This window comes from Stenella coeruleoalba (genome assembly GCF_951394435.1).
Source record: "Stenella coeruleoalba genome assembly, chromosome: 19".
In the NCBI taxonomy this organism is placed as follows: domain Eukaryota; kingdom Metazoa; phylum Chordata; class Mammalia; order Artiodactyla; family Delphinidae; genus Stenella; species Stenella coeruleoalba.
Window position 1 is genome coordinate 27,746,630 of NC_137165.1, and position 22,763 is coordinate 27,769,392.

Here is a 22,763-nt window from a genome sequence, read left to right on the forward strand (position 1 = left end):
CGTTGCTGTACGTGGGCTTTTCTCTAATTGCGGTGAGCGGGAGCTGTTCTTCGTTGTGGACCACGGGCTCTAGGCACATGTGCTTCAGTAGTTGTGGCTCACGGGCTCTAGAGTGCAGGCTTAGTAGTTGTGGTGCATGGGCTTAGTTGCTCCGTGGCATGTGGGATCTTCCTGGACCAGGGATGGAACCTGTGTCCCCTGCATCGGCAGGCAGAGTCTTATCCACTGCGCCACCAGGGAAGCCCTGCCTTTTTACTTTTAACTTAATTATTTGAAGTGAGTTTCTAATTGATAACATATGGTTGGGTTGTGCATTTTTATGTATTTTAATAATTTATGTCTTTAATTGGTATGTTTAGACCATTTACATTTAGTATGTTTGTATTTAGGTCTAGCATTGTGCAATTTGCTATTTGTTCCCTTTGGTGTGTGTGGGTTTTTTTTCTGTTTCCTCTTTCCTTCATACTTTAGGTTATTTGAATGTTTTCAATATTCCATTTTATCGTGATTTTGTAACTTTGTGTAGTGTATATATGGGGAGGGGAGGAATGGTTGCTCTAGGAATTACAGTTTTTGGGGGGTACTTAAAACCAGTATTTTCCCATTTGAAGTGAAATGTAGAAACCTTATTATCATACAGCGCTCCCCTTTAATAATATAAATTATAGTTACTGTATGTATTATGTATGTTAGAAAACCACAACCAGACAATGTATAATTATTATACAATTATTTTTCCATAATATAGTTTTTGCTTGCAACCCTCAAATAAATTTTAAAGACTCAGGAAGAGAAGAATAGTCTATTATATTTACCCAATATTTATCATTTCTGTTGCTTTCCTTCTATTCTGGTACAATTTCTCTTCTCTCTGAAGAATTTCTTTTAGCATTACTTTAGAGAAGGTCTGTTGGCAGTGAAAGTCTCTTAGATTATTTCATGTGAGTATGTCTTTCTCATTTTTGTTCCTGAAGGATATTCTCATTGGATTCTGGGTAGATGGTTCTTTTCTTCCAGCAGTTTTTAAACATTGCTCCAGTCTCCTCTGGCCTAAATGGCTTCTAATGAGAAAGCTAACATTCATTCAAAATTTCCCCTGTTGATTCTGTGTTGTTTTTTTCTGTCTGTGCTTTAAGAACTTTTCTTCTAATTTTCAACAGTTTGATTATGATGTGTCTGAGCATGGCTGTCTTTTGGTTTTACTGAGTGTATTCATTTCCTGTGGCTACCATAAAAACACCACAAACTGGTGGGTTTAAAACCACAGGAACTTCTCTTTATAGAGTTCTGGAGGCTAGAAGTCTGAGAGAAAGCAAGGCAGTCTCCCTCCAGGGCTCTCAGAGGAGAAGCCATTCTTTGCCTCTTAAAGATTCTGGTGAGTGTTGGCACTCCTTTGTTATTTTGGCTTGTGGCCACATCACTTCACTTTCTTTCTCCACCTTCACATTACCTTCTCCCCTGTGTGTCTCAGCCCCTCCTTCCCCCCACTCCTGTTTTTCTGTTTTAAGGTCACTTGTCATTGAATTTAGTGCCCACTCAAACATCATCTCAGTGTCCTTAATTATATCTACAAAAACCCTTTTTCCAAATAAGGTGACACTCATAGGTTCCAGGAATTAGGACAAGGACATAACTCTTTGGGAGCCACGACTCAACCTATTACACTGAACTTCTTGAATCTGTGGGTTTGTCTTTGACCAAATTTGCAAAGTTTTAAGCCTTTATTTCTTCAAATGTTTTTTTCAGCACTACACACTTTCTGCCGTCCTTCTGGGACTTTTGATGGCACACGTTAGATCTGTTGTCATTGTTTCATAGATCCGTAGGGTTCTGTTCATTGCTTTTCTCACTCTATTTCCTCTGTCATCCCCACTTTGCTGTTTAGCTCATTCTGTAACTTTTTAAAAATTTCAGTTACTGAAATTTTCAATTCTAAAATTCCCATTTGGCTCTTCTTTATAATCTTGTGTTTCTTTGCTGAGACTCTATTTTCCTGTTTTTTATCAAGAGTGTTCACAGTTCCTTGCTGAAGCATTTGTATAAATAGCTGCTTTAAAATTGTAAGATAATTTCAGCATCTGTGTACTCTGGATGTCAACCACTGTTGATTGTCTTTTCTCTTGCAAGTTTAAATTTTCTCAGTTCTTCATAGGCATAGTAATTTTGGATTGTATCTTGGACATTTTTAATGATATGAGACACTTCATCTTATCTAAATCCTGTTGAGAATGTTGATGTTTTGATTAGTAGGCAAACAACCTCATGAGGTTTACGCCACAGTTTCAGCCTGCCTTCTGTGTGCTTCGGTTCTGATGTCAGTTAAATTTTCAAAGCCTTGGCAGTGCCATTGAGACCTGTCCCACATGTGTGCCACCCAGTATTCATGTAAGGTCTGGATAGCAGGCTGTGTGTTCAGTTCTCAACATCTTTGGCATTTATTGGGATCAGCCATGGATGCATAGATGCATAAAGTTGTTTCATAAACAACTTTAAGGTTGTTTTCCTGAATTCCTCCCTCTTTGTGATTTCTCTGGTTCTTTGCTTTCCTGGGACGCCCTTTTTTGGCTCTCCAGTCAAAAAGCTGAAGGTTTACTATGCCATGCATTTCCTTGACTATGCTTGTGTTGGGCACCAAATGGCAAGACAGAAGGGATAAAAGAAACAACAGAGGTTTGCCATATCCTCTTGGGATCACAGTTCTACCTCTTAGAGAGGAAGGTTCCCCTCACTCAGAGTTTTAAGCCCCTGTAGGTCCCTGTTGCCTCTGCTGTCACTGCAGCCACCTTGGGATTGCCTAGGGTTTGGGGTGTGAAAGAACAAAGAGGAGAGAAGGGATGGGGGATTTCCACACTCTGAGCATTAGGATTTCCCTTTTCTGCTCCTTGAGTGAGAATGAGAGGCTTCTCCTGGAGCTCTGTCTTCACTGCCCACTTGGGTTTTAGGCTGCACTGCATTCCAGTTAGGGAATACCAGAGGGGCAGAACATGGTAAGTTCACCAACATTTCACTGATACTCAAATTCTAGTCTTCTTTCCCAATCAGCCTGTAACTAGTGTTTACTTTTCAGTTCTCAAATATTTGCTCCACGCATCCTGTCCATGTTTTATAGCTGCATTTGGTGGGAGAGACAGGGTGAAGTGTGTTTATTCCAACTTTACTCCAAACTGTCCCCCCTTCCTAACTTCTACTCTGCATTGCCCCTCATCCTTTAGGAAACGATGGGGTGGTAGCTACGCTCATGCAAAGACTGAAGGCTCTGCTGTCACTGGTATAGTGTGCACACTCCAGGGTCTCAAGGCTGCCACTGCCTGGGGACAGGGTTTTATCTTTACTGTCTTTGGTATTTGGGCATCATGATCTGCTGGGCACTAAAACCAATGGTAATTTTTATTGATATATAAAATTAATACGTTTGTGTAGTCTGAAGGTACATTTTGGGTTTTGTTTTTAGACCAGGAAACTCATCTTTTGGCATCTTTGATCTCACTGTAGGGTAATCATGCTGTGTTATCACACTATCCTAGGTTTGTCCAAAGGACCAGCCAAAACCTCGCCTCAAGTCCTACATATGAGAGTGTAAGTAATGAAGACCTTCCCTGGCAGTGCACCTGATGAGCAATTATCATGCTAAAAAGGAACTCCTGGTCCTTAATTCTCATGTTCTGCTCAAAGTTTCTTTATAATGTGTTGATGCAGCCCTTGTTAGGACTTTTCCTTGCTGTCTTTTTAATCATTTAAGATAGACAAGTGTAGTCTCACTTCCGTTAGAAAGATGGTTAAGGATCAGAATTCCCTTAGAGCTGTTTATATTTGCCGTCTCCACTTTCTTTCCTCCCATCCTCTGACAGACTTCAGACAAGTTCTCATTCCAGCCACTTTACTGGCAGAGCTCTTGTCAAGGTCACCAGAGACCTCCAGATTTACTAAATGTAGTCCTGCAATTCTCAGTCTTCATCTCACCTGATCAACAGCAACTGACAGTCAGTCACATCCTATTTTCTGCACGTGTGGCTTTCAGACACCACTCACTTTGGGTTCTTCTTTTGCCTCAGTTCTCCATCCCCTTTGCTGGTCCCTCCTCCTCTACTGGCCTTTCAGTATTGGAGACCCCAGGAATCTGGCATTCATTCCTCCATGGTCTTTTGGTCTCATGTCTTGAAATTCCATTCAGACTGATGACTTACAAGTTGCTGTCTCCAGACCTTATGCCTTCCCTACACTCAGAACTCACATTTCCACCTTCCACTTCACATCTCCTCTTGTTTTCTTTCAGTCCTGTCTCTCGATTTGCTCTTCCTGCTGTCTCCCCCACTCAGTAAATGACCACTATTTCAGGGGCTGAGGTCAAAAACCTTGAGAAATCATGCTTGACCTCCACCATTTTACCTCTACCTTCAAAATATATCCATTATCCAGCCACTTCTCACCACCTCCACTACCACATCCCATTTCAAGCTACCATCAGATGGATATTGCAGTGGCCTCCCTGAGTGTTGCCTTGCTTCAGCCTTCACCTTCCTCTCCACCCCCACCCCCATCACACAATCTATTCTTAAAACAGAAACCAGAGCAATCTTTTATTTTTTCATTTTTTTTTTTTTTGGCTGTGTCGGGTCTTAGTTGCAGCACATGGGATCTTTCGTTGCAGTGTGTGGGCTTCTCTCTAGTTGTGGCACACGGGCTCCAGAGCACGTGGGCTCATTAGTTGCAGTGTGTGGGCTCTCTAGTTGTGGCACATGGGTTCAGCAGCTGTGGCACACGGGCTTAGTTGCCCTGCAGCATGTGGGATCTTAGTTCCCTGACCAGGGTTCAAACCAGTGTCCCCTGGATTGCAAGACCAATTCTTAACCACTGGACCACCAGGGAAGTCCCCATGGCAATCTTTTTTAAAAGTAAAGTTTGTATTATGTTACCCATTTGCTCTAAAACCACCTGTGATTTTCTTCCTGACTCCATTTTACTCAGTAAAAGCCTGAAATGCTGCTCTGACCCCTCCCACTACCTCTCTAGCTGCACCTCTTGCCTCTCCAACTGCACTGGCCACCCCCCTGCTTCAGAGCATATGACCATATGACCTTAGCTAATCACAGGACCTGCATCAGAATCAGGGCTCTGCTCAGTGTCCCCAGTGGTGAGGCATTCCCTTGACTATGACTGTCAGAGAAATATCCCACCCCAGCCTCTCTTCTCCCATTACCCTGCTTTTTCCAGAGAGCACTTGCTATCTGACACCTGCTTACGTTTGTTGATTGTCTGCTTCTTGAGGGTAGGGATTTGGCCTGCTTTATTTACTGCTTTATTTATAGAGCCTGGCATACAGTAGGTGCCCAGGACATACTTGTGAAATGAATGAAGAAAATTACAAGAAGAGATATTTCTAATTAAAACTTTAATCTTTAAGTCTTGATTTAATATCTTCACCTTATGCTTTTTTGTGGTTAATATTGTTTTTTGTCCTTTGAGGCCCAGGTTTTATTCAGTGTGGAACAACAGACTCTGGTCTGAGCCATACATTCCTGCTTCTTTTTTTAAAAAGCAACATTTTTTTTAAGTTTACATTTTATATGGGAAATGAGGTGCAATGGGCATGAAACCAGACAGAAAAGCAGTAAATTCTGTAAGGGGTTATTATCTTAAAAACTAAAATAATAGTTAATAATTACTAATTCTTATCCAGTTCAGAATATATGGTTCTTGGAATACTGCCCCTTGGAAGCCTAGGAATCTAAATTATAAAGTAAAGCTTAATGTAGAATGTTTATTTGAACGTACACCCTGCTCTCTTCAGTTTCCGGAATATTCAAATTCAGTATTACTACAGCCAGTTACTCTAAAGACCATTCCAGCAACACCATCAAACCAGACACCACCATCCCTGCCCAGCAATCATCCAGGTACTTGACACCTTATTATTTGCATCAAATAAGGAAACTTGTGAGAATATATGAATCTGCTAAAGATTTATTGGTAACTGAAAATAGATATACAGAGAGGAAAAATTAGAGTTCATTTACATTTTTAAGCTACATGAGATAAATTCAGGGCAGATACCATTATTACTGACATTAGGAGATTGTAAAAATGCTTGTGTTGCACTGAATATTGTATTTTGAGTGCTGAGGTAAATGAACCTGTAATCGAAGTTTGGAAACCTTTTTGTTATGTATAGATTTGTTGTACTTGGGAGTAGCATTGGAACACCAGTGTGCTTGTTTCTCGTTGTCAGTGTTTGTTAGGATCTTCTGTCAGAAGTCTAAGTCATAAAGAGAATATTAATTGTGTGTATCTCCTCGAAAAGCACAATGTGTGTTTCTTTTTGTTGCTTACAGCGATGACAAAGAATGATTTCCAGCCACCCAATTACTACGAGGTAATGGAGTTTGATCCCTTAGCTCCTGCTGTCACCACAGAGTAAGTAATTTACAAAATGATTATCTTTTTTGTCTTGGTTCCCTTTGGTAGCAGAGCTAACAGGGCTTGGTCATACATTTAACTTTGTTTAGGTCTTGGCAGAAATCAATGACCTTATTTAAAAATGACTTGTGAGGTTTTCTTGGAGGTTGTTGCTCTTAATGGTCTTGTTATTCTCAGCCTTGTGACTAAAAAATAAAAATGCTGGGGTTGCACATTAAGAAATAACCAGAACCATCGTGTGCATTAGTATATTCCTTGTAGATGCCTTGGAGGAAAGTCAGGTTCTCTCCAGCTTGAGAAGGGCACTATTCACTGATTAGTGACATAAGTACCACATGGATGGGGTATTTTAGTTGTTCTTTGACTAATGCCAAAAAAGACTTCTATAAGAACTTGTTTTTAATCTTCACTACCTATGACAAGAGTGTGCTTAAAATGGATTATTAGTGTAAAAATTACTTTTTAACTTGGAATCCTTAAAGCAGCATTATTTTGTGATTTCATATTGGTCAGTATATAAAAATATTTATGGAATGGTAGGCTCCTTAGAGCTTTAATATACTTTGACTAAAGGTTACCCCCAAAATTGTTTAAAATGATTAAAGCAGGTTTATGGAAATCACTGTTTAGAAACTAGCAGCCTGCAGGCTGTTATCTTGCCTGCAGCTGTGTTTTGTTTGACCTGTGTGAATTTTAAATATGCATTTCAACACTAACTGCCAACAGTTAAAAAGTGGGATATTTCCAAAAATATCTGGACCTCTGGATTCTTTTCGATACAACAGCATTTTTACGTGTTAGCAATAGCTTGGGGCTGCATAGTAGCTGCCTCTTTAAGATGAGACAGCTTCTGCAGTCCACCAGGCCCCACCTGGCCCACTGCATACCTTCATCTGACCTGCCTGGCATGTGTAGGCATTTGAGGTTTTGACCCTGGTTTAAACCCTCAATGTAGTGATCTATTTTGGAATGATTTATGAATGAATCTTAATAGGCTTAGGAATTCATTAAATATTTTTTCCTAACAAGATTATGAAACTTTCCTAGGTCATTCTGCTTGATAAAGTATCAATGAATATATTAGTGATTTAAGGAATTAGAAACTGGTTAAACTGGGTATGCTGTCTGGAAACCGGATGTTTTTATCGGTTTCTCTAGGCAAATAGGAAGCGGAAAAGTATATTATTATATTTTAGTTAATTATGAGATTGTTGTAAGTAGATGTGGTGGTGCAATAGATATTAAAGGTAAGAGAGACAGTAAGAAGCTGGAATTCCCTACCACTACAATTCTTACTTTCAGGAGGGTAGGGTGTCTCAATTTCTTTGAACATTCCATGAAATCCAGGGAACTTCTGCCTAAGGAAAAGCACAAAATCTTGCAGAAAAGTTCTGGGATATTCACATCACTAGTTGTCCATGAACCCCAGGTTAAGAATTTCTACTCCAGCAGAACAGAGAGTATAGTATTTATGAATATACATATACATATACATACACATGATTCATTCATTTGACAAATGACTGAACACTGTCTATGTGCAAGGGGAATTGATTGCTGCCTAATTTATCGTGTTAAAACTCATGGAGGGTAAATCTAGTATGGATGCAGAAATTAAATCAGCAGGCAAACATGTATTTACAGTTTGTGTTAATGGTATGAAAGATATCGACTTGACAGTGTATAACAGAAAGAACTGATTTAAATGAGGGTAGAGAAAGCCTGAGAAGTGACGTTAAGGTTAAGACCTGCAGTTTTTAGTGTGATAAGTTTGGGAATCAGTGTTGCAGGCCCAGGTAACAACTTATACAAAGACCCTGTGGGGAGAGAGTTTGGCGCATTCAAGAAAATGGAAAAGCCAAGAGCAAAGAGAGCAACGGGGAACAACCTATTACCAGATGTGGAAATTGCAGTTTGGAAACAAAAAGGAGGGAGTACACAACTGTGGTAAACATTACTGAAGACAAACACTAAATAATGGACTAAGTAACAGGAAATCATTGGTGATTTTAGTAGAAGCATTTTGGTAAATCGATGGGGACAGAACCAAATTTCAGTGCATTAAAAAGTAAGAGATGAAGTAGACAATAAGTGCACAGGTAACTTACATAGAAACTTAAACATGAAGGGATTGTGGAAAGTGGCCTGGGAGCTAGAGGATTACTGAGGTGATTAAGTAGACATGGGATAAAGGACTGTATTATTTTATAAAATGGGAGATGCTGGAACATCTGTGAATCCTAAGGGGTAGGATTTAGTAGAGAATGAGAGGCTGAAGATTTAGGAAGGGAGACACCTAAATGAGTGAGGTGTTTGAGAAGCCTAGGGGTAAACAGATAGGATCATAGAAGTAGATGATGGTGCAGATGAAAACAGACTTGAAGATTTGGTGATGGAAGCATGAGGAGGTTTCCATATCCAGACATTTAATTTACTAAAATGTGAGGTTTCTGACTGAGAGGAGGGGCATCAGAGATTTGAATAGAGTGAAGGAGGTTGAAATACTTTTGTGGAAAACGAGAGACAAAACGTATTAGAAAAACATTAAAATTTCTGGACCATGCTGGGGCTTCTTGAGGTTAGGGATCATGCCTTCAATGTGCTGTGATTTTTATGAGATTTTTTTTTCCTTAGCCATGTGTTGTTATACTGTATATATTAATGTCATATTTCTAGGTATAGATATGTTCTATCTACAGACATATGTAAGACAAATATAAAGAATTGAACAAAGGCTGTCATAGAAAAGACTATATACAAAGCACAAAGATGACAGTTATATGCTAAAGGTAGCTCAGGAGTTTGGACTGTAATAACATACGTTAAATAAGCTAGAATATTAATTTTTAATGTTTTTATAAAGCCAGGGAAAGCTGAACAATTTTTGCTTTTTTTTAAATCAGGAAGCAAACTGTCCAAATTTTGAGCCATATTTCTCATTAAATTACAAGTAAAATGGTTACATAAGATACATATTTATAAGATGTATGGGAATAGCAGCATTAGGATCTAAGAAAGTTATAATGTAAGCTTCAGGACAGAGACCTTTGTTTTTATTTACTGATATAGCCTGATTTCCTGAACACCTAAAATAGCACCAGATTTTTAGTTAAGTTGTTGGCAGCTAAAAGCCAAAATAGTACATTGAAATTGATATATAACCCTTTTGCCATTATGGCTTGTTTGTTTCAGAGCTATTTATGAAGACATTGATGTTCACCACCACAAAGGAGCTCAAAGTCACAGTGACCGTTGAGGTAAAGGCTTCAACTTACGCAACTTACATTCCACATGATTTCAGTGTAACTGTCACTTTCTGCATTTATTATTTACATTTTGTAAGGGCCATCACAGTCTGACACTCTGATGAGTGAGATATTATTACACAAGTTCCTCTGAGTCACTCAAATTGTAATGAACTATTGTTCACTAATGAAATACATTCTTTGTGACCATGTTAGCTAAAAATTATAAATCTTGGGAATGCAGAAGTAGGTTTATGGTATAGAAATGTTAATGCTAACAAAAACCGATGATCAATAAAAACTTCTTAGCACTAGAATCAGATGTGTCTTTTATGTGCAGTTAATACCTGTTAGCTGGGACTGGTAGAAGCCATTCATTGTTAGTCTAGATTGGTCTGGATTCTATTGCTTTACTAATCATTCCATTTATTTACTAATAAATGCACACAGCCACCAGTAACCTATTAACCTTATTTATTCCCTCCACACCTTCCCCCATGGAAGTAGTACATTCCCACCTTTCCTCTACTAGACTGTGGCTCTCTGGTTACAAGGAATGGGGAAAGAGGAAAAGATGGAGATGGTTGACTCTTCTTTTTATTCCAGGTGGAAGTGGATGACCAGCTCACTAGCAACATTATGGGTGCCAATTCTCCTAAAGGTAGACCCTGTCCAGCTTTGAGACCCAGAAGTTAAGACCTTCCAGAACATCAAAGCCACAGTGGAACATTTCTCCTCTGCAGTAATGAGGTTTAAACAGAAGAGTAACAGTTCCAGAGTAACATTTATGGCTCCTGACAGCAGCTCAAGCTTTATCTCAAAAGAACTTGGTTGTAACATATATTCACTTAAAACTTAAGCAGAAGAAAAATTCCTGGTACTGAGGCCAACCAGATTAAGTGTAGCACCTTATGTTTCAGACCTTCCTACATTTAGAAATCATCACAAGAGCTCGGATAAGAGTAGATGAAGACTTTCATTACAAAATAATTGTTAACAGATGAAAGCATGAAATGTGAAAAACTATTATTATTCAGGAAGAATACTGAGTGCCTTCATTTAACTAAAGTTGAATGTAAAAGTCAATTTGCACTTCTTTATAAATAATACTCTTGTTTAGGATTATGAATTGTAAAAGCCTTGATGATTGTAGTTTAATATTTCAGGTACCCTCAAGAGGTTACTGGATTCTACACTGTTTGCCTTTAAATATAATTCTTTATAACACTAAATGCTCCTTTTTTATTTCTTTTTGGAAAAAAGACTACTGAAAAACATTCAGAATAAATTGTACTTTGGTTTGTCATAAATTACTATTAAAACAGTTCAATACATCTTTTTTCAGAAGAACTCTGCTGTCAGTAAATCTTCACAATCCCACTTACATTTTAAAATTTGGAGACTTGGAACTATCACAAAAAATGCTAGAAACCTACTGGATATACTTATGCATTTTATTTAAATTTCATGGTACTGAAATTTCAAAGTACTTGTTTAGTACTCTGAATGTAAAATAGCCCTAGATCTTAAAGGAAAAATACAGTCAAATTTGAAATCAGAATGTAATCTTTAGGCAAGCTGTTAGGGCTTAGTGATTCCTCTTCCATTTTGAGCTTTTAAAATAGTGACTGTTCATAATGAAAGTAGTAACCAACTATTCTAGAAATAATAATAAAAATTCATTGCTACAAGTATGAAGTGCTCATAATTTGAAAGGGGACCAGTGAATTAAGCTGAACCATCAAGTCCATGCCAACATATTTAAGAAACAAAGCAGTTTCTTCTAATACTACTTAAACTCTAAGTATGGTTTTGAACAGTTACACATTCTAAGTAGGGTAACTTAGTTGGGAAAAAAGAACCATAAGTATATAAAATGTAAAATAGAAGGCTTCACATTATTATAAATATTTCTCCTCTGAGAAGATACATGATTTTTCAAAAATCACAAATTTGAAGCAGGACTTAGTTCTGACTTCAATTATAGCCTGGAACCGGCAACTTATGCCCCTCCTTTGCTTCAAAAAAAGTATAAGAAAGAGTGATGAGATCAACATTCACCATTCTTGGATCTTCAGCAAATTCAGGATCAATGTAGAAAAATACCGGCATATCTACTTCCTCTTGTGGATTAAGCCTTTGTTCTTCAAAACAGAAGCACTAGAAGTTACAGAAAGGTATTCATTAATTAATATTTCTATTCTATTACCTATAATAGAAACTAATGCTTCATTTATTGGCTTTAATAAGCATTACTGTTAATTATAATCTTTAAATTCTGTAATAGAATAACAGCATCTTTTATCTCAGATTGAGTTTTGCTTTAAGGATTGAGAATCAGCAAATTCTTCTAATCTTAAAAAAGCAGATATCTATATGGTTTGACTCTCAACCTCTGCATAGCTATTATAAGCAATGAAAAATAAAGTTTGAAGTTTAGAAGAAATGAACTTTAAAAAATTAGTACCTACTAAACAGACAAAAATATATTTAGTATCAAACAATTTCATGTACCTTTATCACATTCTGTAATGTCTGCATTTAGTTATACCTGTATTTTATTGAAATACTGTCCAGCTTCAAATGGTACCACATTGTATGTAGAAATTCCAATTACTGGTTTGTCAGTAGGATTCTTAGCTTTATAAAACGCCAGTGCAGTCTCCCCTGGCACTACCTGTTTTAAGGAAAATATACATTATCCTTAAATCTCACATGGCTCCTTCTTTCCCTCCTAAATTAGTCATTATTATTATTTCAGACCATAATACCTCATTTAAACTAATGTTAAGGGTCAGCAAAATAAATTGTGAATACTACCCAAGAACATTTGATTTTCAAATGTTACTTGCATATGTCAGTGGAGAACCAATGTTCTCTTACGCATACTTAGATACGGATTGTCCTCTTGTATGTCTGAAGTCTTCAAGCAATAATCTGCAGATGAAGTTATTTAAAATGTATCCAACAAAGAAGGCAAGAAAATACAATGGAGAAAAGACAGCCTATTCAATAAGTGGTGCTGGGAAAACAGGACAGCTACATGTAAAACAATGAAATTAGAACACTACCTAACACCATACACAAAAATAACTTAAAATGGATTAAAGACCTAAATGTAAGGCCAGACACTATAAAACTCTTAGAGGAAAACATAGGCAGAACACTCTATGATGTATAAATCACAGCAAGATCCTTTTTGATCCACCTCCTAGAGAAATGGAAATAAAAACAAAAATAAACAAATGGGACCTAATGAAACTTAAAAGCTTTTGCACAGCAAAGGAAAACATAAACAAGATGAAAAGACAACCCTCAGAATGGGAGAAAATATTTGCAAATGAAGCAACTGACAAAGGATTAAGCTCCAAAATACACAAGCAGCTCATGCAGCTCAATATCAAAAAAACAAACAACCCAATCCAAAAATGGGCAGAAGACCTAAATAGACATTTCTCCAAAGAAGACATACAGATTGCCAACAAACACATGAAAGAATGCTCAACATCACTAATCATTAGAGAAATGCAAATCAAAACCACAATGAGATATCATCTCACACCTGTCAGAATGGCCATCATCAAAAAATCTAGAAACAATAAATGCTGGAGAGGGTGTGGAGAAAAGGGAACCCTCCTGCACTGCTGGTAGGAATGTAAATTGATATAGCCACTATGGAGAACAGTATGGAGGTTCCTTAAAAAACTAAAAATAGAACTACCATATGACCCAGCAATCCCACTACTGGGCATATACCCTGAGAAAACCATAATTCAAAAAGAGTCGTGGGGCTTCCCTGGTGGCGCAGTGGTTGAGAGTCTGCCTGCCGATGCAGGGGACACAGGTTCGTACCCCGGTCCGGGAGGATCCCACATGCCGCGGAGCAGCTGGGCCCATGAGCCATGGCCGCTGAGCCTGTGTGTCTGGAGCCTGTGCTCCGCAACGGGAGAGGCCACAGCAGTGAGAGGCCCGCGTACCGCAAAAAAAAAAGTCATGAGCCACAATGTTCATTGCAACACTATTTACAATAGCCAGGACATGGAAGCAACCTAAGTGTTCATCGACAGATGAATGGATAAAGAAGATGTGGCACATATATACAATGGAATATTGCTCCATAAAAAGAAACAAAATTGAGTTATTTGTAGGTAGGTGTATGGACCTAGAGTCTGTCATACAGAGTGAAGTAAGTCAGAAAGAGAAAACCAAATACCGTATGCTAACATATATAGAATGTAAAAAAAAAAAAAAAAGGTTCTGAAGAACCTAGGGGCAGGACAGGAATAAAGACACAGACATAGAGAATGGACTTAGGGACACGGGGAGGGGGAAGGGTAAGCTGGGACGAAATGAGAGAGTAGCACTGACATATATACACTACCAAATATAAAATAGACAGCTAGTGGGAAGCTGCTGCATAGCACAGGGAGATCAGCTCCATGCTTTGTCATGACCTAGAGGGGTGGGATAGGGAGGCTCAAAACGGAGGGGATATATATATATATACATATAGCTGATTCACTTTGTTGTACAGCAGAAACTAACACAACATTGTAAAGCAATTATACTTCAATAAAGATGTAAGAAAATAAAATGTGTCCAAGAACAAGCCAAGCCTAACTTAACACTTATCCCTGAATATTATATAATTGACTAAAGATTCTTTTTATAAAAGGTTACCAACCTTAAACTTAGTTTACAACCAGAGTAAATTAAATGTAAACCAGAGTAAAACTAACTGAATAGAACTTTTATTTAACCAAAAAGCACTAATAGTTTTTTTTTTCTTGAGAGAGAAAACGGATAAAATAAATTGCAAGGCTTTAAAGAAGTCAACGTAAAATGAGACATAAATAAAAAAAAAAAAAAAGAAATCAACGTCCAAAGGATGCTCTGTCGCATGTACCAATTTAGCAACTAACACCACTGTATACTACTGTGTGATTGCAACTAATATTCAGAACCATAATCTAGGGCTTCCCTGGTAGCGCAGTGGTTAAGAATCCGCCTGCCAATGCAGGGGACATGGGTTCAAGCTCTGGTTCGGGAAGATCCCACATGCTGCGGAGCAACTAAGCCAGCGTGCCACAACTACTGAAGCCTGCGCGCCCAGAGCCCATGCTCCGCAACGAGAGAAGCCACCACAACGAGAAGCCCGTGCACTGCAATGAAGAGTAGCCCCCGCTCGCCACAATTAGAGAAAGCCCGCATGCAGCAACAAAGACCCAACGCAGCCAAAAATAAATTAATTAATTAAAAAAAAAAAAAACAGAACCATAACCTATAACACCCTCAAATCACTGAAGAGATTCAATGAAGCTTACTAACCTGGGGAAGCACTAATATTAATAGGGTTTTCCAATAAGAGTTACAATTAAGCTTTTCTGGCTATTCAGTTCATGAGATAATTTCAGTTAAATCCTCTAATCACAATTTTAGGAAACTTTTAAGGTGTATAATCTTTCTGAACTAGAACATGACTATTTAGCATGATTACTTCAAAGATCCTCAAATTTTTTTTTTAAGGGACAGGGATACTTCTGATGTAAATCAGTAAACTACTTTCCATTGTAACCAATGATTTTCAACATTTTTCTTGTATCATCTATACCTGAGGTAAAGTCAACTATAAAGGATGACAGCTGCTCCTACTGTCAAGATTAGTGACCAGAAAACTTCTTAGTGATTTCTTAATATGATTCTAATAAAAACATGACATTTTCCATAGTTCCAAACTGACTTTTATTATAATGCCATGTAACTTAAAAGTATATCCTGTTACATTAGGTCAGAATATAGGGCACTGTCAAAAAGTAGTCTGCAGGAATAAAAGGATTACAGTAATAGAATCTGTCAGTATTTTGAAATTAAGTTTAGATGAATGTTTCCTAAATTATGAACCAGTAAGCGATGAAAGAAAGGATTTTTACCTTGAAAAAAGCAATCTTTTAAAAACTGCTTTAATCACTTACATATATTTCTGTTTGCTGAGGTCTAAAGTTCCACTGGAGACTTGCATGCACATCTGCATTAAAGGTGACTTTAATGATGCGATCCTTAACAGGTACCATGTTTTCAATCTGTTCTGATGCATGACCTGCTACTGCCGATCCTCCAAGTCCAGTAGTCTAGGAAAAGACAACAAGGTACAATATAATATGCTAAACAACAATACAGTAGTTTTAGGTGCTGATGACCTATTTATTGGATGAAACAAAATTTTAAAAACTATTTAACTTTAATAATCCAGTAGCAGCAAGGTTTATATACTATCACTGGCCGTTTCCTATGAATGTGCCAATGGTTTGACCACTTTTTGGGTGTCAAGGGCCTATACTGGTTAAAGTCGTATTATTCAGTAATCACTTGGTTATATGGCATGGTCAAAAATGAATCATTTGAAAGAGAGCGGACTCTCCACTGATAATAGAGCTCAGAATTTTTAGCTGAACTTTTCATTAAACATATATCCCCTTATTGTTAATATTTCATATCAACTATTATTATTAGAAATAAAATTTACCCACAACGCTGTCATTTCAATAAACTATTTAAATAATTCCATTTTTCCACATCCCTGTCTGGTCCTTTTTCATATCATAACTTTTAGAACACAGATTAGTTTGTAGCTTCACTTCTATAGTCTGCTTTCCTCAAGCATCATAAGTATTTTTCCATGTTGGTAAATATTTTTCTGTATTTTTTTGTATAGTACAGCTTTTATATATATATATTACCAGTTAATCAGAGAACCTGATCTCTTTGGCCACTGAATCAACTAGTCATAAGGCATCAAGATAATCTGTGATACTTCTTGTCTATCTTCATTGCCATTAATTATTTCCTTATCAGAGAAGCTTAAAAAAAATTATTCTTTTGATGCTTGAGGTTGCCAGAATTCTGGTCTCCGGATAATTAACCTGTTACTATACTAGGGAAAAAATACCAAATTTGAGGCTAGGGAAGACTCCCAGCAAAATATAGTATTACCATCTTAGCTTGTTACACAAGTCAAGCAGCTTCACTCAGCTGCCATGCAATATAAAGTTACATTATAACCCTACAAGATACATCAGAGGGCAAGCCTTTATTTACTCTTGCTTAATAAACAAGTATATACTTCTCTTCAAGAGGGCTAAGTTTTAAGATGTTTTCCTGAAGAACCTGAGTCACTTAAATAAAGATTCCTGAATATTTTCTTTCTGACAGGCTGTCTTTGAATACAGATTCTTCAAATTAGTAAATGTGATGCTTTGAGAAATTAAACAATAGAAAAAGGCACTGAAAAGAAAATGTCCTGCGCTCCAGTTTAGTTCTGTCACTAGCTCTAAAAACTCACTAAATCTTACTTTCTTTGGGCTACACTTTCCATACTCATAAAATGAGCTCAGTTTATGAAGTGGTTTATATGATCCCTAATTTTTTGGCTCTAAAGTTCCATGGTTCCAAAAATAAAAGAGGTGCTCTTTTGGAAACGTCACTACTGAACATCCAACTATGATTTAAGTTTAGGATTACAAATTACAATTGTTTTTACTTTCCTGCCCTGCACTTTCACCCAGGTGCATGAAATATTGTCATTCACTTCAGTTTGGAGCAGGGTTTCTCAATCTTGGAACTAATGACATTTTGGAGAGGATAATTCTTTGGGTTTTTTTTCCGTTTTTTTGGTGGGGGTGGGGGAATTGATCTGCCCTCTGCAGTGTTGGATGTTTAGCAGCATCCCTTAGCCTCTACCCACTAGATACCAGTAGCACCCTCCCCCCTCACTTCCCAGGTTGTGACAACCTAAAATGTCTTCAGACATTGTTAAATATTTTCTGAAGAATAAAATCAACCACCCACCTTCCCCTGCCTACTCACCGGTGGTTTGGGGTGATCTACACTTGCTGTTTTAGATTCAGGTCTGCTTACGACTTAATCAACTGGTAGTTCTGGGATTCATGCTTGGTCCAGGCTGGCCTCTGATGAAAATTAATTCACATTCTACACTCATCCTCCAGAAATCAAGCTACTGCACTTTCCTACATAGATGCTGATATTGAGAGACTGAAAAGTCCTTCAGATTTCTGCTGTTTCAACCATTATCGAAAATAAAGGCAAAAGTTAATCTTCATAAGGACAGGAGAAGTAAGCCAGGCATTAACAATAGTGGCAGGAAAGAGCAACTAACCAGTGATTCCCCAACTCTCCTGAGCATTGGAATCTTTAAAAAATTACTACTTCCTGACTCCCACTCCAAGACCTTCTGATTTAATTGGTTAGGGATGTGACCTGGGTGTCAGGATTTTGAAAAGCTCTCCAGGTGATTCCGATGTACAACAAAGTTTGGGAACCACTATCACTCACGCACTGAACGAACCCAATGTATAGCTCTCATTTATGTTTTTAAAACATAAATTCCTGACCCCTACCCACGTCTCCTAATCAGGATCTCTGGGGTACAGGAGCCCTGACATGTTTGTTTAAGAAGCCCCATGGGTGATCCTAATGCCCAGATAAAGCAGCAAACTACTGCCTAAGAACTTAGCAGAATATATATGAAATAGGTGAACTCTGCCTTTGCCCGCGGTTCTCAACCGTTAGCCTGCATCAAAATCTGCTAGGGAACTTATTAAATACAGACTGCTGGGCCCTGCCCCCAGAGTTTCTGATTCAACAGTTCTGCAGTCGGACTCAACAATCTGCGCTCAAGTTCCCCTCCCAGGTAATGATGCTGCTGCTAGTCCTGGGGTCTGCACTTTGAGAACCATTGCACTAGAGTTTCTTATCTAAAAAGGAGCCCTGTGTAAGGACATTACAGTTACATATTAACAAGGGGGAAAAGCCTCGAAGTCCTAATTCATGCTAGTTTGTATACATAAAAAGCTACTCCCAGTTTAACTACAAGTAGCAAGCACACTCCCATTTCCAGGGTTAACCTTTGCACAGAAACCATGGTTTCTGTGGTTCACAGAATTAATGTATGAACATAAATTACATTTTAAAAGCGGGCCCGTGTGTGAACAGCAGGAGAGTAAGGCAGATCGCTGGATACCGTAATACAGGTTGCAGACCTTGACGGTGGTGTAGCTGAGATCGGGGAATTTCACTAGGCAGAGGAGTATAGGCACGGTCACTATAAGAACTCGGGTTCTACCGGTAGCCTTGTCACCTTCTTAGTGACCCTGGGCAAGTAAGTCACTTTCTAAGGCCTGTTTCCTTAGAAAGCGATTTTCTTTGGTAGATAATCTCGGACATCCCTCCAACACGGCACCGTGGAGCATCGCTGTCTAGGGAACTGCCCGCACCCCCGCCCCTCCAGACGGGCCGCCCAACGGGCAGCGCAAGCCCTACCTGGCAGTAGAGCCGGTAAAGGGGCACGGCTGCGTAGGACGCCCCCAGCATGCCCACGGCCGCCGCGGCCACATACGTGAGGACGGTCTTGTTCCGCCGCCGCCAATCCTCCTCCTGTGCGCGCGTGAAGGGGTTAGTGCTCTTCGGCCGCCGCGGCGGCTGCACAGCCAAGCTCGGGCGCCTCCATGTCCCGAGCCGTCTCAGCTCCCTCTCAGCACCCCGTGTCCCGCTTCTCCCCGACCTGAGACAAGACTCTACCCTCTCCGCAGCCCTGGTCGGGTTTCCAGGGTGGTTCCAGGGCCACCCACAGAAAGGCACGCGAGCCCATCGCGTAACCCAGAGCCCTCCCATGGCACCCGGAAAGAACGCCCGCCTGTCAGAGGCCAGAGGCCAGATCTCGCGAGGCCTGCTCTGTCTCGCGATCTCTGGGTTGAGCCAGCCGCTGCCTTGGCTACGGGGCTCCTCAGGTGGCGGCGTCTGTAGTGGGGCTACGGAGGCCGGGTTGCCGGGTAAGTTCGCGTTTTGCTTCTTGACTGTTCCTCCCACTTTGCTTCCCTCCAGTCGCTATTTAAGTTACTTTTAGGAAAACGACTTGCGTTCTTCCGCGTGCTAGCCATCATCACGTGGGTTTGTGTCCCCGATCTTCCTAACCTCCAGCAGCCTTTGTCTAGACCCGGCGGAACCCAGCGGCCGCTGTCCCGCGCGGTCCTTTGACTGGGGTACTGTGGCCGTCGATCCGCTATTACTGCCCTGAACTCCGGCTCGAGGATCACCTCTCCCAGGAAGTCTTCCAGTTTTAACCACAGCCCACTCAAACACTTGAACATATACATTTTCCCAGCCCCTGGGAATCGGCTTCTGCTACTCTGAAGTCCTTTAACCATTAGCCCAGTGAAAATTAACCAGTTCTGGGGCGGGAGAGACGTTGTCAGACTGGTTTTTTGAGATGATAGTGACCAGGATATGAGGATCATTTAAGGAAGGATTGAAGGAAATGGGGATGTTCATCTTGGAAAAGAAACGCATGGGGGATGTAATAGCTTTCTTCAGTTGTGCTACAGGACAAACTAGGACCTGCGTGGGGCGGACGGCATAGGCAATTTTGCTGTAATGGAAGAAAGAATCTTTCAAGGAACTATAAAGTAGAGGTTAAGAGCTCAGATTCTGAGGTTACAGCAGGTCTGCATTCATACCCGGGTCCTCACTATGGCCGTGTGTCCTTAGGTTATTATGTCTTTTTAAAACTTAACGGCCTTACTTGTAAAATACGAATCATAACAGTAAATGAGAATATGCATGTAAGTAATTTTCACAGTGTAAACATTTAGTAAACATTACTTTTTTATTGCTAATGTCCAGAGCAGGTATAATTATCCCCACTTCATGGATGACGAAGCTGAAGTCCTGCGAAGTTAAATGACTGACTTTTGTCATTCAACATTTTATTTACTGTGCTCTCTTGTGGGCCAGACATTGTTCAACCTACCGGGCCTACAGCACAGAGAAAGGCAGAGAAGATCAGTTCAATTATGGAGTGTGTCCTTTCTACTGAGGGACTCAGGAGAAAACCAAGTAACAGACACATAAATAATGGAATTTCAGATAACAGTACAGTGTGACTGAAAGTCAAGAGGAAGGGAGGTAGGGCTTCCCTGGTGGCGCAGTGGTTGAGAGTCCGCCTGCCGATGCAGGGGGCACGGGTTCGCGCCCGGTCCGGGAGGATACCACATGCCGCAGAGCAGCTGGGCCCGTGAGCCATGGCCGCTGAGCCTGCACGTCCGGAGCCTGTGCTCCGCAACGCGAGAAGCCACAACAGTGAGAGGCCCGCGTACCGCAAAAAAAAAAAAAAAAAAAAGAGGAAGGGAGGTAAAGTAAGGTCTTTCTGAGGATGTGACATTTGAGCCTAGCCCTGAGTGATGATAAGGAGCAAACTACACAATGACAATTCCAAGTCATGCCAAGACCCCTAGGCAAGAAAGAGCTACTTACCACTGAAGAACAAAAAGGAGGCCATCTCTTCCTAGCCTTGTGAGCAGGGAGAAAAGTGGTAGGAAATGGGTCAGCGCAGGTATACTGGGGCCAGATAATACAGAGCCTTATAAGCCATGTCCAAGCGTTTGTATTTTATTCTAAAAATAATACGAAGCATACAAGTGATATCTGATTCACATTTTTTAAAAGATATTGGTTATGGTGTGGAAAAGGGAAGGGAGCAAAAAAGAAAATAGAACAGTTAGGAGGCAGTTGCTGTAGTGCAGGTGAGTGATGATGGTCACCTTGAGAGAGTAACTGATTAACTGTGGTCACAGGGCCAGAAAATTAGAAACCAAAAAAAAGAAAAAGGAAAAAAAAAGTATCTTCTTTCTTTTCTACATTTTTTTTTTTTGGTGTGTTAGTTTCTGCTTTATAACAAAGTGAATCAGTTATACGTATACATATATCCCCATATCTCCTCCCTCTTGCGTCTCCCTGGCACCCTCCCTATCCCACCCCTCTAGGTGGACCCAGCACTGAGCTGATCTCCCTGTGCTGTGCGACTGCTTCCCACTAGCTATCTATTTTACATTTGGTAGTGTATACATGTCCATATATACACTACCACTCTCTCACTTTGTCCCAGCTTATCCTTCCCCCTCCCCGTATCCTCATGACTTTTCTACTTTGACACGAAAATTTCAAGATTCTCTGATTCTACAGACTTATTCCTGTGTTATGAGAATGTTTGAAAATTTTTTTCATCTGTATCTACCTTAGTTCTTATACCAGATTGTCATCTCTTTCAGGACAAGACCTGTCATATTTTAAATTCCTTACAGCATAGACTCAAACCCTGTGCAAACATTAATGTCACTGAAACCAACAAAACATTCCCTTTGACTATTCTTTTTTTCCAGGCAACCATTCCATGTAGCAAGAGGTAGCAGCATAAATATGTCACTAATAATGTCTTTGTTTTGTACTTTTATTTTGTTGTATAATTGCAAATGAAATTACTCTTTTCCAAGGTACAGTAATCTCGATAGCAATAGAGCAGTGTTGGCTGCAGTTCTTGTGAGTCTGAGTGTGCTTGTGATGTTGCATAAATCATTATGGTAACTAATGCTAAGTAATGGGTTCTACCATGAATGGAATGGGAGCAACTCAGGCAAGGCTAGTACAACCCTGTCCTGCAAGTAGAGATGTTGATTACAAACTTAAAACATCAGGGGCTGGACTGACGTTTCAGACTCAGCATCTTTTATTTGTAATATCATTTTTAGCAGTAAATAATTGAACCTTGTGAACACTTTCTAGTTAGCTATGATCATGTTCAATTTTACATAGTAGGTAAAATACGTTGTTATTTTTCATACAAACCATTTTGGGGGATGGAGGTGAGTGAAATGGGTGCAGGTGGAAAAAGAAGGAAAAATGGGAAAAAAACCTGATAGTCACAATGTTTTCTTATCTGATTATTGGTTTTCAGGCTTTCTGACTTAAGGATTATAAAGACGTATTGTTTTTAAAATTTGGTTTCTGGGAGTTCCCTGGTGGTCCAGTGGTTAGGACTCAGTGCTTCCACTGCAGGTGGCATGGGTTCTATCCCCGATCTTGGAACTAAGATCTTGCAAGCCGCACAGTGTGGCCAAAAATAAAAAAAAATTGGTTTATAATTACATTTTTTTAGTATTTTTGATGCATAAGTTAAGGACATTGCAATGTAAATCTTAATATGTTAGCCACTGAGCTGTATTTCTTAGCTGGCTGCCTAATAAAGCCATTTAGATC

The 22,763-nt window shown here is 39.5% G+C and overlaps 3 protein-coding genes across 7 annotated transcripts in view; 2 read left to right on the forward strand and 1 right to left on the reverse strand.

The window, feature by feature from the left end:
• The window catches only part of TOM1L1 (target of myb1 like 1 membrane trafficking protein), a 52,716-nt gene extending 41,761 nt beyond the window's left edge, over positions 1–10,955 (forward strand). For 2 of the 3 annotated variants that reach the window (XM_079903550.1, XM_079903551.1), the window contains 5 exons: positions 3,525–3,576; positions 5,789–5,894; positions 6,330–6,411; positions 9,607–9,671; positions 10,266–10,955. In XM_079903550.1, the coding sequence (XP_079759676.1) occupies positions 3,525–3,576; positions 5,789–5,894; positions 6,330–6,411; positions 9,607–9,670 (304 nt within the window). In that variant the 3' untranslated portion in view covers position 9,671; positions 10,266–10,955. Of the gene's footprint in view, positions 1–3,524; positions 3,577–5,788; positions 5,895–6,329; positions 6,412–9,606; positions 9,672–10,265 lie in introns of those variants that run through there. The other variant, XR_013824958.1, reaches the window with a different exon arrangement.
• Positions 10,956–11,099: 144 nt separating this feature from the next.
• On the reverse strand, positions 11,100–19,814 carry COX11 (cytochrome c oxidase copper chaperone COX11). Its single transcript, XM_079903552.1, has 4 exons — positions 18,996–19,814; positions 15,632–15,787; positions 12,211–12,336; positions 11,100–11,819 (listed from the first exon to the last, which is right to left on the reverse strand). Exons 1-4 carry the CDS (start codon positions 19,344–19,346, stop codon positions 11,637–11,639), a joined length of 816 nt encoding a protein of 271 aa, XP_079759678.1. The 5' UTR covers positions 19,347–19,814; the 3' UTR covers positions 11,100–11,636.
• STXBP4 (syntaxin binding protein 4) overlaps positions 19,447–22,763 on the forward strand; it is a 182,471-nt gene continuing 179,154 nt past the window's right edge. For all 3 annotated transcript variants that reach the window (XM_079903546.1, XM_079903548.1, XM_079903549.1), the window contains exon 1: positions 19,447–19,504. The gene's annotated coding sequence lies outside the window, so the exon portion shown is untranslated. The remainder of the gene's footprint in view (positions 19,505–22,763) is intronic.

Excerpts from the sequence above, each read along its gene's own strand:
- COX11 (XM_079903552.1), bottom strand. The coding sequence starts at position 19,346 with ATGGGAGGGCTCTGGGTTACGCGATGGGCTCGCGTGCCTTTCTGTGGG. Across the intron at positions 15,788-18,995 it reads TTTACCGGCTCTACTGCCAG|ACTACTGGACTTGGAGGATC; the intron begins GTAGGGCTTGCG and ends GTCTTTTCCTAG. Across the intron at positions 12,337-15,631 it reads CTCAGCAAACAGAAATATAT|GTAGTGCCAGGGGAGACTGC; the intron begins GTAAGTGATTAA and ends TCCTTAAAACAG.